This window comes from Aquila chrysaetos, chromosome 8, assembly GCF_900496995.4.
Source record: "Aquila chrysaetos chrysaetos chromosome 8, bAquChr1.4, whole genome shotgun sequence".
In the NCBI taxonomy this organism is placed as follows: domain Eukaryota; kingdom Metazoa; phylum Chordata; class Aves; order Accipitriformes; family Accipitridae; genus Aquila; species Aquila chrysaetos.
The window spans coordinates 11,992,457-12,011,239 of NC_044011.1; the positions used below are offsets into that span (position 1 = coordinate 11,992,457).

At 39.1% G+C, this 18,783-nt stretch overlaps 1 protein-coding gene across 3 annotated transcripts in view; it reads right to left on the bottom strand.

Moving 5' to 3' along the window:
* Positions 1-454: 454 nt before the first annotated feature.
* The window catches only part of EPM2A (EPM2A glucan phosphatase, laforin), a 41,943-nt gene continuing 23,614 nt past the window's right edge, over positions 455-18,783 (bottom strand). For all 3 annotated transcript variants that reach the window (XM_030022392.2, XM_030022393.2, XM_041125280.1), the window contains 2 exons: positions 3,644-3,885; positions 455-2,222 (listed from right to left, as the gene is read on the bottom strand). In XM_030022392.2, coding sequence (XP_029878252.1) covers positions 1,942-2,222; positions 3,644-3,885 — 523 coding nt within the window. In that variant the 3' untranslated portion in view covers positions 455-1,941. The remainder of the gene's footprint in view (positions 2,223-3,643; positions 3,886-18,783) is intronic.

Consider the following 18,783-nt stretch of genomic DNA (forward strand, 5'->3'; position numbering starts at 1 on the left):
TACTCTCTACTTCTTATGCCATCCTCTTCCTCTCAGCGCTTGATTTTGAGAGGCAAGCGGTAGCAAGAGCTCACCATTTTTATTTGAAACTGAGTCAAAACAAGGCAACTCCTGGGCGGTCAGCTGGAGCTCCACACATTCGCATGAGAGCCCCACAGCCAGGCAGCGGCACTGACACCCTCCCTCTGCTCTCTGCATCAGGCTAGGAGAAGAAACCCTTTTTTTGTCTTTGGAGGTACCAGACGTGCCATATCATCCACACACCTTGGCTGTGCTGGTTTTTGAGATTTCCACCTCAACAGCCCATCAAAACTGACACAGCATAGCAGACAAGAAATGGGCTGTTACCATTAAAGTGGCTGGTCCCACCTCTATACAGAAATATCAGTCATGACCCTTTTTGCTACTCATGAAATTGGGAGCCAAAGACATATGACAAAATGGGCTGCTAGAATTGTCGTTATGTTTTTATTTAATGGAGAACTTTTCTCATCCATTTTCTAAACAGGCAGTGTCATTTCAAAAAATCAGACACAAAGTAATGATCAAAACCACACATACAGAATAACTTAAACATTTTTCCTTTTGAAGATGATTGAAGCATAGGGTAAATAAAAGATATTATATTATTCTGGACAGTCTCTATAAACAGTTCATATCTAATAGCTTCTCCATTAAGTATTCAGATAATCAAAATACATCAGCTAAAGTACTCTGGCACTGACTGGGTCTTTAGAGGAACAAGTTGGCTGGAAAAAAATGAGATTTCACTGAAGAATAAACCTATAGAAATTAGGTTTCTTACTGTTTATGCATCCTTAATGCTCTGTTCCTTAGGAAATGCTTTCTCTCCCTTCTCTCTTGGACTTAACCTACAGCAAATTGGTTTTACCTGAGCAGGGCTGGAAGCTGTTGATGCCACTGCTTAGTTTAGCTAAGGGACTAAGCAGTGCTGGAAAACATTAGGAATCATCCACAAAGCCAACAGGGATAGCCCAGCATTAGCTTCAGTCGGTTAATCTACCATCTGTGAACACCCACACACTGCTTGCACAAGGAGAGACTTTTGCTATAGTGAAGAAATTAATCTAGGTCAACACCACAGAGGCTGTGGTGTCAATCATGTGCAGAGGCTTATCACGTAGTTCCTATAGGTCCTGTTTTAGCCTAGTGGTTACTGCTGAGATTGACTTGGCACCTAGGGAGCCCACTGTACAGTGCTGCATGGACTAGAATGTATCTTTGACTTTGAGATCTCACAGCCTAGAATAGTGTAATAAATAGTAGTCTTTCCCTGCAACAGAGTAAGGCTGCAGTAAGTGGAGCTGTTTCCTCTCTTCATGCCACATCCCAGCATAACCCCAATGTCACAAAAGAATATAGTTGTAACTCATAATATTTAACATTAACTAGATAGGCAAAGAGAGCAAATTTTAGCTCACTGCATTAGACATCAGCTTTTTGTTTAAACACTTCAATAACGTACACTCCACCTAAAATAACTGAGCAGCTTTGACAATGATCAGCTCCAACCTAACCCGAACCTTAATCCAGTCAGCTTTTGTATCTGTTTTTCTGAGAATGCCTTCTCTTTCTTGTCACTGAAATATTGCCAACTCTATTTCACCTCACATCTTATTTAGTGTCTACCCTAAAACTTCTAGTTCCTGTAGGCAAGTAGTTAAAAGAAAATCTTAGTTTCCCTTTGCAGAGTTTCTAGGTCTCATACTTGCAGCAAAAGGCTTGAAAACGTGAATCATATCAGCTTAAAGAAAGCAAAATACAAAACCCTCAAAGGCAGTTTTTTAATAAAATTCTCACGACTTTTATGACAAGCTTATAATCTGAAGCGGAGAGGCAGGCATCCGACTCATGATTTCCAAGTCCTTGGGGTTCAAATGTAAGGATTCCTCTTCACCTTCCTTTTCTGCTTCTGTTTTTCTACTCTTGTATTTTGCATGAGGAACGAAGATGCCCAAATTTCTGGTAGAAATCATCTTCAGCACGATTCAGAGCTTCCTCGTCTATGTAGACAGCTGGTCTCCGGGATGCCAAAAAGTACTGCACTTTCCGCAGGCTCCATCCCTTCACGTACTTCAGCCAGCCACTGACAGCAGCTGTAGACCTGCCAACGCCAGCGTTGCAATGAACGTAGACAGTGTGTCCATTCTCCAGTAGCCCGTGCAAGAGGCAGACAGCTTGTGGCAACATCTGTATTCTTCCTAAGGTCAAAACCAAGGCACGTTCATTTGCATTTGAGAAAGCTAGGTTCACGGTTGAGACTTTGTCTGTACAGCCTGATGAACCATGAATCATAATGGCAAACCTGACATAATTGGGGGGGTTTCTTTTTTTTTTTCAAATGACCTTCTACCCTAACTTTGTTTTTTCTTGCAACATAGATTCGGATCACACAAAATTTGTAAAACGCCCCAAGTCTTCTCTAAATATACATTCTGATTAACATTGGATGTGTGTGGCATATTCGTTTTCACAGGAACTGAGACAAGTCAGCAAATTACATCAAACAGCACATCTTACATAGCATTAAAGTTAGCAGGCCAAAAATGAAATGGTTATTAGTACTAGAGGCTCGTGAAGCTACCTACGTACCGCTGCTTTCCAAAACATTGTAGTGAAGGCCATTTTGTCAATAATAAGGGAGGGAGGGAGAGCAGAAGAGTATTTTCCTGTACAACTTAATATGTTATGATTTAATTGTGTACTATGCATATGGTTAAACAACACAGAACAGCCTTTCTCACTCCCAAAGGGATGAATATACCATATTTCCTGAAGCCTTTCTCCCTGTTACCCTGGGAACTGAAGCTGCAAACATCAGAGCCTAACTTTTCCTCATGGCACAGATGAGCACTGACATTAAGCCCTTTCAAATCCCTTTTTTAAGGTCTCCTGTCTTCCCCGATGTCCTATTACTGATATGACAGTTCTCTATTTGTGGCAGCGGTATTTCACTCCATTGAAAGCACTCTCTTCTGCTGGTAGGCTACTCACTTGAAAACGTGCACACTTTCTAACCTACTGGTTGGAAACAAGATTTTGAACTGAGCATTCCAACAGAGGAATTAAAAATAATAATAATTTATGCTACAACAGCAGGTGCCATGGGTATTCTAAATTAATTACAAATAATTATATAAATGACTGTATAGAGATTCATCAGACTGGGATACTATAGTTAAAGAAAAACTGTTTCTTGGGGGAAGGGAATAGCAGAGGCAGACATACAGCACTGTCTCTCCATTTTTAACCAGCAAGGAGGGCAAGCTGTCCTGCTGTGCAAGCTTGCAGTCTTCCACCTACACAGCATATTTTCATTATGCAGGCTGAATTCAAGCTGAAAGCAAGAACAGTCAAGCAGTTATCAATGTCAGATGGCTTTAAACTCAAATACACATATACTGCCAGACACAAAGTACTTTAGATGGCCTCTCCGCCTACAAGAAAATGTGAATAATTTGTTAGAGACAACACACAGAGAAATTATACCTTGTGTGTTAGCTATATTTTTACACAAAATTTACACAGAAAAAAAACCAACCCAACAGTCACAAAAGTGACAGATTAGTAACTCAAACAGTTTGCTACTATTAATGTACTGCAAGAGCGGACTGAGCATTACCTTCAGTGCTCATGTCTGGGGTTGGCATCCAGACATAGGCAAGACCTTCCTCTTTATACAGTTTCATGAGGATTTCGGGGCTCATGGGTTCCGGGTAGCGGTTGCAGCCCCAGGAATTCTGAACAATGTCCCATTCAGTCTGGAAGTTCATCACAGCCGTAACACCCAGCTCGTGCTTCAGCTTCACGGTTACATGCTCCAGCTGCCGAGGGCAACTTCCTAGCCAGATGTTTGGCAGAATTCTAGCATTGAGAAAACATTGCAGTGGGATTGATTAAAATACCTTAACAAGGAAACTGCCAAGTTCAGTGGTGTTCCAGCTCCAACCTGCTTAGCACCATCACACGAACACTGCTAAGCGCAGCCTTTTCATGTCATGCAGAAAGCAGCTTCTTATTTCATTACAGTTGAGTTGGTAATGTTTGATGCTGGGGATCAAGTTCCTAACCTACCGCAAAGAGCAGAAGTCTAAGAAAAAATTCACAGCATAATTAGTAGCACAGGTCTCCAAGGCATCCATCATTAAGCTTGCAGTAGAAGCTTACTAACATCACAGATTAGAATAAGAAAACTCTGAAGCAATTTGCACAAAAAAAACCAGACCTAAAAGATTCACATGATCCAGATTTGAATTACTTATTACTAAGTCAAACACATATAACTCTTCCAGCTTTGTAGCTACCACTATAATGAGGAAAGTAGACAGAAAAAAAACCCCAACTTAAACTACCTTTCTGTAAGGAAACTCAAAAATGAATGAGTGATTTTCTTCTCATTTTTCTCTGCTCTTGCGGAGTCTAGTGAGAACCAAGTGCAGAATTACAATACATGTCTAGCTTCCCTCAAGGCGTGAAGAACCAGAAATTTTGGAAGAAAACTCGAGAGATATGTGTAAGATGGATAAACAACGATATTTATGGTACTTATCTAAATCAAACTTTAAGAACTCTATGGTTGTCACATTGTTAATTATCATAAAACTATTGTTTGTCTCAACAGATTTTGACATAAATATAAACTGAATATTAAGAGGTTTGTTTTCAAATTAAGATATTTTAATCTGCACATGCAATTAAACTGATGGTATCTACAGTGGATTATTTACATGCACAAATTATTAGTGATCTACTTTGATTTTTTTTTGTTTGCATAAACTTCTATTTTGAACATGCAATCCACAAACTACACAAAATATCCCTGCAGTTGAACAAACAACTTTGCAAACATTAACTGCAAAAAAATGAAGCCACTCTGCAACAAAAGCAAGATCCTCAAAACCAAAATGTCTACCATGCATTTCTTATGTTTTTTTCCAATTTTAATCTCAGAGACAAATAAGAAAAGTTTTATGTTTATTCAGGAGCAGTTACTCCTATAAACAGCCCTTAAACCATCAGGTAGCTATTTCTATTCCACTATCACAGTAATAAGTGATACTTACTAGCATTTAATTAAGACCTGTAATTGACAGTGATTAAATCCTGCTATGTTATTACTGAAAGATTGTCAAAAGGAAAAATTCAAATCCAGGACCCACTTTTTATTATTGTTTCCTGTACTTCATCTACATCCACAGTGAGTTACATACCAGCCACACAAACACAGTCTTTGGCCTTAACAACCCCTGTTTCAGTGAGACAACACACTAGATCTCAGTATATGGTAACTGAGTCCAATTCAGACAAATGTGTTACATAGCAAATAGCCATTTCAACCATGTTTCAACAGTGAGATTGTTTGAAGACATTTGATTTAGCTGATGTTTCACATCCATGTTCTAGTCTAGACTGCGGTGAGAGTATTTCCCACTGCTAGTAGAGAATGCATTTGTTCCTAAGCAGTAAGCAAGTTTAACCCAAAATTTCAGAAATTAAGATTCACACCTTTGTCACTTTTCTCACACTCCCAAATGCTACCTTATAAAGGAGAGAAGACATGGAAAGAAAGAAGTTCTAATACACAGGGTCTGGATTTCTTAAGCTACAAACTGAATTCAGTTCCTATATTAAGAAATATCAATACTTGGTCAACACTGGATTCCACAGCAACCTGAACGAAATGCAATAAAGTGCAACAATTGTGTATTACCATTATGTTCAAGGCACAATCCCACATAGTGCTACAGGAAGGGAGCTTCTCAAAACTACCCAAAATCCAGCATAACCAGCTCGAGCATTCCCACTGGCCAGAGGGGTTTGCAAAGGTCCACGGCAACAACTGCTTCACTGCCCCACTTCCCATGTGCCAGCCCCACAGCAAACCCCATCCTAACCTGAAAGGGTGACCGCTGTCAGACTTCTGCCACAGGAATCCGCTGCAATGATTACAGCATTTCAAGGTGGTGAATGTAAGAGAAAGTGCCCTAACAGACGCTGATGAATGGCTGGAGATGAGCAAAGCCCACAAGACTCCATAGCCCGAAAAAAAAAGTGGCAATATCACTAATACCTTGTGACAGCATGAGGATATTCTTTCAAGAACAACAACATTAGCATCCTTCCTTCATGAGCTTTCCTGGAGACTCATGCATATGTAATAGTCTTGATATTTTGGGAAACATCTAATAATACAATAAGTTACCTTGACAGGAGAGCAAAACTGTGTTTTCTAGCATTTGATTGAATCAGGAATGACTGAAGTGTTCCTGAGGTAAATAAAATTCTGGGTAGTCCTCTTGCTTGCAGATAAATCAATACTTTATAATTTTTTCCCCAATGATTATTGTCATGGTTTAACCCCAACCAGCAACTAAGCACCACGCAGCTGCTCACTCACTCCCCCCCCACCCAGTGGGATGGGGGAGAAAATCAGGAAAAGAAGTAAAACTCGTGGGTTGAGATAAGACCGGTTTAATAGAACAGAAAAGAAGAAACTAGTGATGATAATGATAACACTAATAAAATGACAACAGCAATAATGAAAGGATTGGAATGTACAAATGATGCGCAGTGCAATTGCTCACCACCCACCGACCGGCACCCAGCTAGTCCCTGAGCGGCGATCCCCCACCCCCACTCCCCCCAGTTTATACACTAGATGGGACGTCACACGGTATGGAATACCCTGTTGGCCAGTTTGGGTCAGCTGCCCTGGCTGTGTCCTGTGCCAACTTCTTGTGCCCCTCCAGCTTTCTCACTGGCTGGGCATGAGAAGCTGAAAAATCCTTGACTTTAGACTAAACATTACTTAGCAACAACTGAAAACATCAGTGTTATCAACATTCTTCTCATACTGAACTCAAAACATAGCACCGTACCAGCTACTAGGAAGACAGTTAACTCCGTCCCAGCTGAAACCAGGACAATTATTTAGTGGGCGAACATCACAGCTGCGCTATCTACAAGACCACTGGGATATACATAATTTGTTTATTTTGTTCTTGTAGCCTACAGGGTCTTGTCCACTCCTGTATTGCACAATAATAATTGCATTTACAGAACAAGTGGATGGGTTTACCAAGTTTTTATCATTGTCTTTCCCTGTAATTAGCCAAACTAGTAGTGGCATTCAGAGAATGACCAAAACAACATATTTAGGACAGCCAATTCCTGTGAACTATTTTTCTAATCAGGTCCTAGATTTTAGCCCTTGAGAGGATCAAGCTGCAGCCTTGACCTTGGTCTTCAAGCCCTTATTTAGCCACCTCCAAATAACTGTAATGTCTTGGTCTTGCCAGACAAGGCTTAACCACTCTTTCACTGGGAAAACAGTCCATGCAGAAAACAGTACTGCAGAGCTGTCTTATCGGCCAATTTACATCAAAGTTCTGGGATAATTCTACTGCATAGTACCTATATTTCCATTTGCCTTTATCTGGTTCATACCTTGACTTTGTCTTACATCAGAAGGAAAGAATGAAAGCGTCAGTGCACATGCGAGTACAGAAACTGATGGCAAGTTTAGCAGCTGTATTTTATATATTGATTTTTGATAGCCCTACTGAGGGCTTAATTATGCTGAGGACCAGGGAAACGGTTAAAACAAAGCAAGAATGTGGTAATTTCATTTTTACATCTCTGTCCTTAATAACGTGACTTTTAGTTTTCCTTTTCCAGTGTGGCCTTTCTTCTTTAAGTTGCCACTGTACTTCAGTAGGTAGCTAGATTTTAGCCACAAGACTGTTTGGCATCGGAAGGAGACCTCTTTTACTGTCCCCCTCTCAACTGTCACATAATAGTGCTCTGAGCTCTCTGACAGCTGCTGCCTTCCAGCTCACATGTGGTTGTTTTCCAGCAGCAGCTTAAGTGATGCCTAAATACAGTTCAAAAAACATTTAGGGATTATGTGTGATCGATAAACCTATAATCCTTCCAGCCATTAAGCCCTGTCATATTCCCCAAATATCACAACAGGATGGTGTTCTAACAAAATTCTACTTAGAATTCTGCTTTAAGATAAAAATGGCACTTTTTCATTGTACATGTTAACTCCCTGTGTTACTAAGGATAGTAAACCATGCTTGGTCCCAGAAGACATGGTCGATTCAGTCAGAGGCAGTTTATCAATGAAGAAATCACCTAGACTAACATGAAAAATATTCAGCTAACTTCTGAGATTAAGACTTGTAGATTGTATAAAAGCCCTTTAAAGCTACTTTCTGCAAAGTTACTTTCCACATGACCTACGCTTCAGTTCTCCATTAGTAATATGGAGATAATATTTACCTAGCTTAAGGGGACTTTGGGGAATTAAATGAATGAATGAATGTGAGAAGCTTGAATTTGTGGTAACAAGGACTAAATGTTAGGCAGGTGTCTGCTCAGTTTACTTGATTTATGAGCCCAGACTGAAGGCTGATGTGTTAAAAACCTGCCGTTTCACTTGTAAACTGAGAAAATCAACAACGATTTATCATTACCAGGGAATAAATATGGAACACCCTGAAATCACTTGTATGGTTATTTTCCAGCTGTCATCACACTTAAATTATTTTTAATGATGCAGATATATATTGCACTCGGTTACTTCCCCCCAGGACCCTGCACAGCCTAGATTAAATTATAACAATTCACTATGAATGCATCTGAAACAACAAACGCATTCCATTTAATCAATGCATATGCAAATAGTCTTCCCATCTTTAAGGAGCAAATGAGTCTGAGGCAATGAAAGATTAGCATTCTGATACTTTTGTTTTTATTGGTGCAGATTGTAATTTTCAGGCTAGAGGAAATGTTCCCAAAGCGTGATACACTGTACGTTTCAGTCTTAGACCTTCACAGACAGTACAAAACCAACCCAGCAACTGTAGCTGTAGGGATCTGATTCACAGGGAGGGTGACTTGCCCTTGGGGAAGATACCAGGTTACTGCATCGGGTGGTCAGCTCCTCCTCCAGGACACAGATGTCTACCCTGCTTCTTAGGCAGCTCCTGTGTTACTTTTGTTGATAACGGTTTAAGGCAAATGGGCAACAAATTTAAATTTCTTTAAAATGCTGAGCTGTAAGCTGGGATGACTCAGGTACTGTTTCCACATCTGTTCAACCATCAGTGTACTAGGAGCAGGCATCTTACAATCTCTCCTAAGATCAGTCAACCCTTCTAAGGAGTCACAGTTCTTGCAGAAAAGGGTAGGATTCAAGCCTTCGGGGAACGCGTTTTATCAGAACGTCTATCAGGTACAATATTTCAGATGTCCTTTTATCCCTATAGTTGCCAGCTTTAATCAAGAAAGAGGACTTTGCCAAACTAAGGAAAAATACTCAGGTATTTTTCATTGGTTATTGGCAACAGAGTGATCCATCAACCGTACCATTTGTTTATATCAGTAATATTTTTGACCAAGGTCCAGTGCATTATTTTAAATGAAAAGTGATGGATTGATTCATCCTTCAGCACCAGGTTAAGATGTAGCCTGATGTTGAAGCTTGTAATTCACTTCAGTTGTCTGCACCAGTCTTCCTTAGATCCCGCTAAGCATCTGATGACAGCAAGGTTAAGTGCTAATTTATACATATAACAATTTAGCTGAAATGACAAACAAAATAATGATTAAATCAGCTGTGTCCCTTTACGATGAGGGTGGTGAAACACTGGCACAGGTTGCCCAGAGAGGTGGTAGATGCCCCATCCCTGGAAACATTCAAGGTCAGGCTGGACGGGGCTCTGAGCAACCTGATCTAGTGGAAGGTGTCCCTGCTCATTGCAGGGGGGTTGGACTAGATGAGCTTTAAAGGTCCCTTCCAACCCAAACCATTCTATGATGCTGTGATTCTGTTTCCTAAAGGTGTAGCATGCAACAGCAGCTCTGTGTAACTTGCAGCAATATTTATCCTGCATTCCCAGAAGAGCAACATATATAATTCAATCTATTTACCCCCAGCATTTTATGATGCTTATATGCATACAAAGTGTTTTTTGTACTGATGTAGTGATATTACCGTGACACCACTACAAGCAAGCAGCCCAAGGGGATTGTAGGCCTGAAGTACAACTCAGTTAGAGATGTTTTTTGCAGCACTGTAACTACTGGAGACTGGTTCCAATTACAGCACATTCCTATTTCCTCCCCTGATGGCACCGGAGCAGGAACTGGTTCAGAATTTTTTTATAAGGTGGATTTTTAATGGAAAACGATCTGTCTGAACCAAAGGCTTGCATTGAAACTTTCTACTTTTAACCAAATTTAAACTACTTCAAAGACCAAATGTCTGATGAGAAATAAAGGGAGACAGGGGGATGGCAGCAGAAAACTCCTGCCTCTCTTTCCCTCGTTTGACACGAAAGAGATTTCCAAAAGTATTGCTTTGGGCATATTCAAAATGAGAATACAGGAAATCCTACCAGCTGTAGCTGAGATGCTCTTTTGCCTTTTCTCTACCCTCTGCCTTGTGACAAGGCACATCACTTTAAATGGTGATACCACTGAATTATGATGACCCAGAACTATCATCCTGTATGTGCTCCTTCTTTTGCCATCGGCATCCTTTTAACAATATATAGCAGCTTATTCTTAGGTACATGCATGCCTTCCCTGAAGTACCAAACTAGACATCTCTCTTCTGGGCCTTCCTGGTTCTTTTCTCCTGAACCTGTGACAGTGAAAATACGAAGAGGACTTGCTAGAGATCAGATGAGGTTCCTGTACCTTTGTCAGAGCAACCTAGAAACATAGATTGCTATCTAATGTCCTGAAATGCATTTACAGAGAAAGATTTTCAAATGACCAAATTCTGCTCTCCAGTGGAAGATCTGAACACTTTCAAATATTGCTTGATATGTAGAAAGCACACTGATGACTATCCTCACCTTCAGAAATATTTTCCTAATGTCCAATATGAATAGTGCAGTCACAGGTCACAGTGACATCTTCTTGTCCCCATAATGGACACAAAGAACAGATTATTCCCTTCCACTCCGCAAAATCCTTTTACCTATCTGAAAATAACTAACGCACATCCCCACAGCCTTGTATTCTTCACACACACACACACACACACACATTGCTTGTCATATATTCAAAGCACCTGATTATTCTTGTTTGCCTTTGGACTCTCCCAAGTCCAGCTTGCCCAAGACTCTCCCAAGTCTCTCTCAGCTGGTCAACATCTTTCTTAAGATGTTAAGCCCAGTGCTGGAAAGAGATCTTACCGTTTCTGAGAAGAACTGAAGATTAGTTACTTCTTGTGCCTCAAAGGCTATATCCCTCTTTATAGTTCCCTGACTGTCCTTTTACAGCATGACACTGTTGTCCTATATTCAACATGGAACTCTGTTTTCAAGTTAAGATCTCTCACAAGAGACAAGCCTACTCAAGGAGAGAGTAAAATCTGCCCCAAACACAATTAAAGATTTTATTAGTTACAACTGCCAGTGGTATCAAATAAAACTAAATGAATATGTAGCAAAGGAGCAGATGAGATTCACAGTTGATGAATGCATCTCAGTAATACATCTTAGAATAAATAATCTCAGCCACTCACACATCACTGGGTTTTAAGCTGACTATAATAAATTAGAAAGGGAAACAGTACATGCTTGCAGTAATGCTTGGTGAAAGTGTTGCTTTATAGAGACGTCAAAGTGGTAATATTAGCCTGTACAAAAAAGTGAACTGAAAATAACAGAAAATTTATAGTAACCCTCTAAAAATCAATGATCCCGTTCTGTGCACTCAAACTTTGAACTTTCTATTAACTATTTTATTCTGTCAAAAAAGATACAGTAAAACGAAAACATTCCAAATACAGTAGATACTAGCTATTTCTTGTGAAAATACTTTCATATGAGGGCAGACTATGAATTGAGCATTTTTAAGAGGGAATTGGATGACTGCTGAAAGATAAAATGTACGGGAGGGGGAATCAACTGGGTCTATCTACATAAAACAGGTAAAGAATCTCAACTTCCATATAGTTTCACCTATAAAGCAACTACCAAAAGATGAGAAAAATGTCAGATGTTTTTTAATCTTTTTTTTTTATTCTTGCATCTTCCCCCAAAATACTGACAACATAAGCAGATATCAAAACAGCAGACTCCCTGGATTGGTCTTGTACAAGAATTGTGGTTTCATTACATTCTCTTTAAATGAAGGACAGAGAGATCTCTCGGCAAAATGCCTCCTTGCCAAATGAAATAATAATGTAGAACGGAGGGGTTACGACACTGACATTTCATTGCACAGGGCACGTGGGTAAATGGCTGTGGTCTTAATCCCTTCTCCTGCTGACTTACTGATAAAGTCTCCTTGCAGAAGACAAGCTGATGGAGGCTTTGTGATGAGAGGCTTGACTTAAGTAGGATTGACTGAACACAGTCTGATACACTCAATTGCCCAGCATGCAGACAAGCACAAAGGGCCAGAGTAGGAGAGCAAGGTTTGATGATACTATGGTCTAACTCACAGAACACCAAGATCTAATAGCCAGGCTTAATAAGATCACTCTTATCAATAAAGATTAAATAAATAGCCATAACCTTAGCAGAAGTCATCAGAGAAAAGTGTTGATTAATGATAAAACTATATCCTACTGAAACAACAAGGCTGCAGACCTTGTAAAAACTACTTATATTTTTGAACAAAAAATTGCTTTTACCTAACTGCCAAGTGTAGAAGGAGCACAAGTCATTGCTTATAAATTTGTTCTGCTTTACCACTGAAAGAGTGCAGTTTATTGTGAAGTTAAGAATTTTACCTCAGGGCTTTAAATGAGGAGAATTAAATAGACTCCAATGTAGTTCCAAGGTGGTTTTTTTTCTTCTTCTACTTATTTGGCACTGTGATGAAAAGTAATTAAACTCTGGCAAATTTCCTTCTTAGATGTAATTTGGACTACTTATCTAGCCTCTCACATGGGAGCAGACTTGGCAACTAAAAAGAAACACCTGCTTTTATCACTTTAGAACAACACTTTGTCAGCTTAGCAATATGCAAAGTTTCTCAAGCCCTTGAATTCTGAGTGTTATGCTTAATAGTATCTTATTTATTCCATGTTCTCAAATTTATGCATGAATGTGGCATCAAACTACCTCATTTGCTGATATGCAGAGCAAATAAGCCATTAAGATTTGACCTCAAGCTGACAATGAGCTAAAATGAAAACAGGTAAGAATAACATCAAACCGGTAACTGAAATATAAGGTTACTCAGACATTCAGCTACAAAGCAGTTCCAGTAGTGCAGTGCCCTCAGATTTGCTGTCTTAGAAGGAGATTTCCGTAGCATCAGCTTGATGGCACAAAAGGGCTTGGTTGTCCCCCCTTCACCCATCAATCTGCATTTACAGCAGGTGTTATGATGCACTCTTCAGGTTATGAGACAAGGAGCAATCATGCTAATCCCTAAGCACACCACAGCTCTCCTCCTCATTCGTAACCTTCTGGTGGATTCTGACTCTGGGGAGGCCTGTAGGCTATGTCTGCTTTAGGGATTGTCCTTGCTTTGATTGCACGAGGGATGCAGGATAAGAAGGATCCACATGAGTAGAATTAAAGTCAATCACGTAAGAGAAGTTTCGTCTAGATGGATCCACAAAGCTTTCTGTTTATGGTCCATTTTCCCCTTCCACAGCGATCTCAAACATTCCCTTACAAGGAGCATAAGAGCTTTATTAGAAGAAACTCACAATAACATCTCATATGGACAGCTGCAGAGATCAAGGGCATTTCTAATCCAATACCCTGCCACAGCAGGGAACGTATTTGATGAAAACACCTAGACAACTGGGAAGTAAACCACATCCTATGCTGTAAAAATGACAATAATGCTTGGATAAATAAGCAGTAGCACTATGGCTGAGAATCACAAAATAATCCTTCTGTTGTATTCAGTACTGGTAGACCGTCATCAGGAGGAATGGGAAGAAGGAAAAGAAACACCTGGAGAGCCCAGCAGAGAGTACCAGAACAATCAGAGATCTAGAAGACAAGTTTTCAGAGAAAAGACTGAAAGAACCAAGGGTTAATATCAAAATGAAAATATGAAGTTCCAACCTCAGCCACTCCGTAATTCTGGGAAAAAGGATAGGAGTTTCCAAGCATATACGAGATGGCTATAAAGGGGCAGGATACTAATTTGTTCTCCAAGTCTGCTGTGGAGAGGACAAGAAATGAACTTAAATTGTGCTAGGGAGACTTAAATTGAGATTAGGAAAGCTTTTTAATGGTGGGTATAGTGAGGTAATTGAATGGAAGAGTAACAGGGCTGTAGAGTCTCATCACTGAGATGAGATCATATTTAAGATCAGGCTGGATAAACCTAGAATGATTTAAATGTAATTGAGACTAAGTTACAGCAAGGAAATGGACAGGATGCTTTTTGAGGTCTCTTTGAGCCAATGATCTATGATACTATAATCATAAACTTTAATTTTCATCTCTGGGATCACTACCTATATTAATTTATCAAGCTTCACCTTGAAATAATTTAGGTTCCTTGTCCTCCCTGCCCTATTTGAAAGGTCATGCCAGATTCAGACATCATTCCTCTGATGTCAAAAACCTTGTTCTAATTTACATTCTAAATTCATTCAGAAGCAATTCATATCCATTTGATCTTAAAGCAGGTTCAATTTCAATAATTCTTCTTCCTCCTTTGCACTAATTCCTGAATGTCTTTTACAAATAGTAATATATCCTCTTTCCCAGTCTTCATTTAACTATGGTGTCTATCTCAGACACAGAAGTAGTCAAGCTATGGTAGCACAGAGTTCCTTGCAAGCCAATTTATTTTGCTCCAACTCCAGTGTCATAAAAGCTACACAGCCTGTGGAAAATGCCCTCATTCATTCCAAGTTAGCTCACGTATCTCTGCTTTTCCCCGGTTTGTGATGAAGGCATATCTAGGAACCCCTGACACAGAAACAAAAAAAGAATGTTACATCATTTTGTATTTTAAATAGGTTTGTGTGATAAAGGCAAAAAAAAGAATGTTACATCATTTTGTATTTTAAATAGGTTTGCAAAACCAAATTTGCTATTCTCATTCCTCCTGTGATACAAAGAGGATGTAAAGTTCTCCTAACAAGAAACCTTGGGGATTCTTTTTGTGGGATATTTCCCAACCACAAAGTTCCTGTGAAGAAGGCAATACAAAAGAGGCAGTGTATCCCCATTAATGGAGATTGCACCATTACCACAAAGGTCAATTACTGATAGATGAGAGAAACCAGCCTGATACAGCTGATCTCTTCCATGCCAGGATTAGAACATGTTTTAGACTTGTCCCTGCCTTGGGAAGTGGAAGTGCAAAAGGGATTGTAAACCATCTTTGTTCTTCTGACACAATAACAGATCAAATTTACCTAATTTTGTCTCTAGGATAAGTGTGCATGCTCCAATAAATTCAATGGAATTGCTCTCTTTAAGCTTGCAGTACATTTGGATCTATACAGGGGGAAAAAAAAACCCACTAAACTCTTCTCCCCTCTCATTCACCTCACTCCATTAAAAAGCTTAAAGCCAATGAATTTATATCTTCCACATTTTTTATAATCTATTTTATCTCTACTCTAGATATGATCTAAAATAACTTGGTCACACAAGACTTTATGTACATGGCCAGAACTAAATTGTGGAAGATAAAATTTTATCCTCCCTGTATTCAAAGTGAAATATCTTATGTCATATTTCACTACATATTTCTACTGTGAAGACAAGAAAGTAATCATTCATAAGCACACCAATACCTTGTGGGACAGGCTGTCCAGATCTAGCCTTATAGGATTTAGTCAGATCTTATTTCCAAACATACTTGCAAGGTTTCTACTGAGGCCTAAGGAACACACTGCATGCAGCAGAAAGCAGGATTTGCCTTTGTAGGGAATGATTCTTCTCGTACTTTCATTTGTATAAACATTATCTGAAGCAAACTATGTGCCAATTACAAAAAATACAGCCTGAGAAGAGAATCAGGTTCCAAGGCTTGTACTGAACAACCTGGAAAGGACCCCTCCATTGGCTTGTGAGGATTAATACTTAAATGCTCCAATTATAGAATCTCGTCTCATGCAACCATGGTTGCCAATGGTTACTTCCTACATATGTCTCCGTTAGGTTGCCAACATTCCCATTTGTTTCGAATTAGAACAAATACTCGGAAACACAAGAACAACAGGCTGCTAAACTAAGCCAGATCGTAATGAGCCATGAATGTCTTGGCATTAGGAATGAGAATTTCTAACATTAATGCTTAGCAAAGGGAATGATGCCACCGCTGGCACCTTTAAGGTAAAGCATCTTAACAAAATTGACTTAAACCGCTACAGATGATCTTTAAATTAATGCCTGAGAAGTTTCAGGAATCATTGGTAAAAATATCTTTTGTCGTCTTTCAGAGCTTACTGATTAGAAGCTGCGTAGAAATCTAGACTGTGAAAATAATGAAAGATAAATCCACTTTTCAAAATGCAGCATTTCAGATCCAATGGAAATGCTTTCCAATGCTTCAGAAACAAGCACATAGTCATGAAAATTACATTATTGCAAAGCACAGTTTATTGCAAGGTGGTCTTGTGATCCACATGGCAGCGTATGCACACGTACAAAATGCTGGAATCCCCTCAGAACTGCAACAGTCAGAGGAAGCAGCGCATCCATCCCATGCAGTACCATCCAAATAGAAGAGTCTTGATGGGCTCTGTATCTGTGTTCATTCCAGTTAAGATATTTATCCAGAATTTCTAAACCCGCATCAGTTCATTTATCTTAATTTTAAAGAGGGACAGACACATTCTAAAGTACCACAGGCTGGGGGACATCATTTTAGAAACATTGAGAAAAACTGAACCAATGCATCACCACAGTCAGTTACATAAATATCTAAAATAACGTGTTCCCACAACAAAGTCAAATCAAAGGGACAACAGCTGCATGGTGCTACCATAATAAAATTGGCAGAAAACTTCATTTTAGCTAAAACACCTGGTTCCTAGACTATAAACACAAAATTAATAACCCTGGTGGATGAGTTGCCAACCTCAAAGGTTGAGGATGAGACTGTAATGGAGCTACGGAGAGGCCCCAGGAGGACCTGTATAAGTCATCTTAACACAAAACTGCAAAGCATAGTGGGATCTCTTGAAGAAGTCTTGGATGTCAAAAGGGAAAAAAATAATTTGACTTAAATTTTATGAACGAGCAATGCTGCAGGTTTTATTGGAGCCCAAAGATTGACAAGAATTACCAAGGGTTGTCTATTTTTTTTTAAACTGCCATATTTTTTTCAGATTTCTTTCTTTTCCTAGCAATATCATTTCACCTGCTTGGAAATTGAAATTGCAGGCATTTGAACAAATATATTAAAGTGATCTACTGTTACTAAAGTTTATGTAAATGTGTTTACATTCTCGGCTGAAGCTTGACTTTGTAAATTTGTAAAGCATTACTCATACTGGATAGCCTCATTACCTAGCCTGCAAATATATTTGAGAAGCTTTTTCCTCCTTTCTTCTCACCAGATCGAAGCAACTCAGTATTACAGGAAGCTGAGCAATTCAGTCTTTTGCAGTGAAAGCTGTAGTTAATGCTGTGTTTGGGAATGGTCTGCAACCCTTCAAGCTGGCAGCCGGACTGCAGAAAGAAGGAACACTAAAGAAATTATTTTATTAGGGAAGCTGTATATCCTCCTTATCAGATCTTCACCGTGGGAAAGCGAAAGCACTGGGTATAGCTGTTCTGAAGAGTTTTGAAAAGGCAGTACTGGAGAAACTAGATAAACTAAAAAAAATAATTAAAAAACAAAGGCTCTAGAAGCCCACCAACATCCACACATATATAGTAGCGCCTAGCATCCAGCCCCTGAACTGAAAGACAGAGCCATGGAGAGTCTTGCTGAGGGCCCATGGCTGATGACTGGACTTTCTGCATGAATGCTACCAACCTATTCCTCCTGCTCTTCACACAATTACTTTAAATTGTAGGTAGGTAGATAGATGGAAGGAAAGAAAAGGAAAGAAAAGGAACTAAAAGGAAAGAAAAAGAGAAAGCTTCTACTTCATTATTGATTTTATCTATATTCTACATTTTCTTGTCTCTGTATTAAAACTGAAATGCATATTTCCACTTTTTCCTCTTCTTGCATGCTTAAAATCATCTTTTCTATTATTAGGTTTTTCACATCAAAGAAAAGACATTTCATTTAAACTTACAAACCATGGTGTCTATTGAACCAATAAAGAGGAAATTCTTATTTCTTAAACTTGGCAATGTCTGTGACATTTGACTCCATTTATATCATAGTTCACAAGAAGACATACATTAAACTTCTGAACAACAGCAGGGATTATGTACCTGACTCCCTGAAATTAAATTTCCCAAACTACAAGCATTAACGGAGGGAACAAGAGATTTTCAGTTCAGCCTCTTAATATGTTCCCTGGGAAGACAAATGCAGTTCATTTCTTTGTTTTTTGTTTTTTTCTTGCAGAGAGAAAATTATATATGAGAAAATACAGCAGCAATTTGATAATCTCTATTTACTCTTGGGAAATAAAATACTTATGTTTCTGAGACAAACTTCAAAGAAACTAGAGCTACATTCAAGTTGCCTTTCTAATAAATCATTTTTTATCCTTTAAATAGGATTCTCCATATTTTTATATGAAGGAGCTTTTTGAAAATTATCTTGTAAATATCTAGAGCATTTAAGCACGAAAACTTGCATTTATATCTCTTAGCATTTATATAAGAATTATTGAAG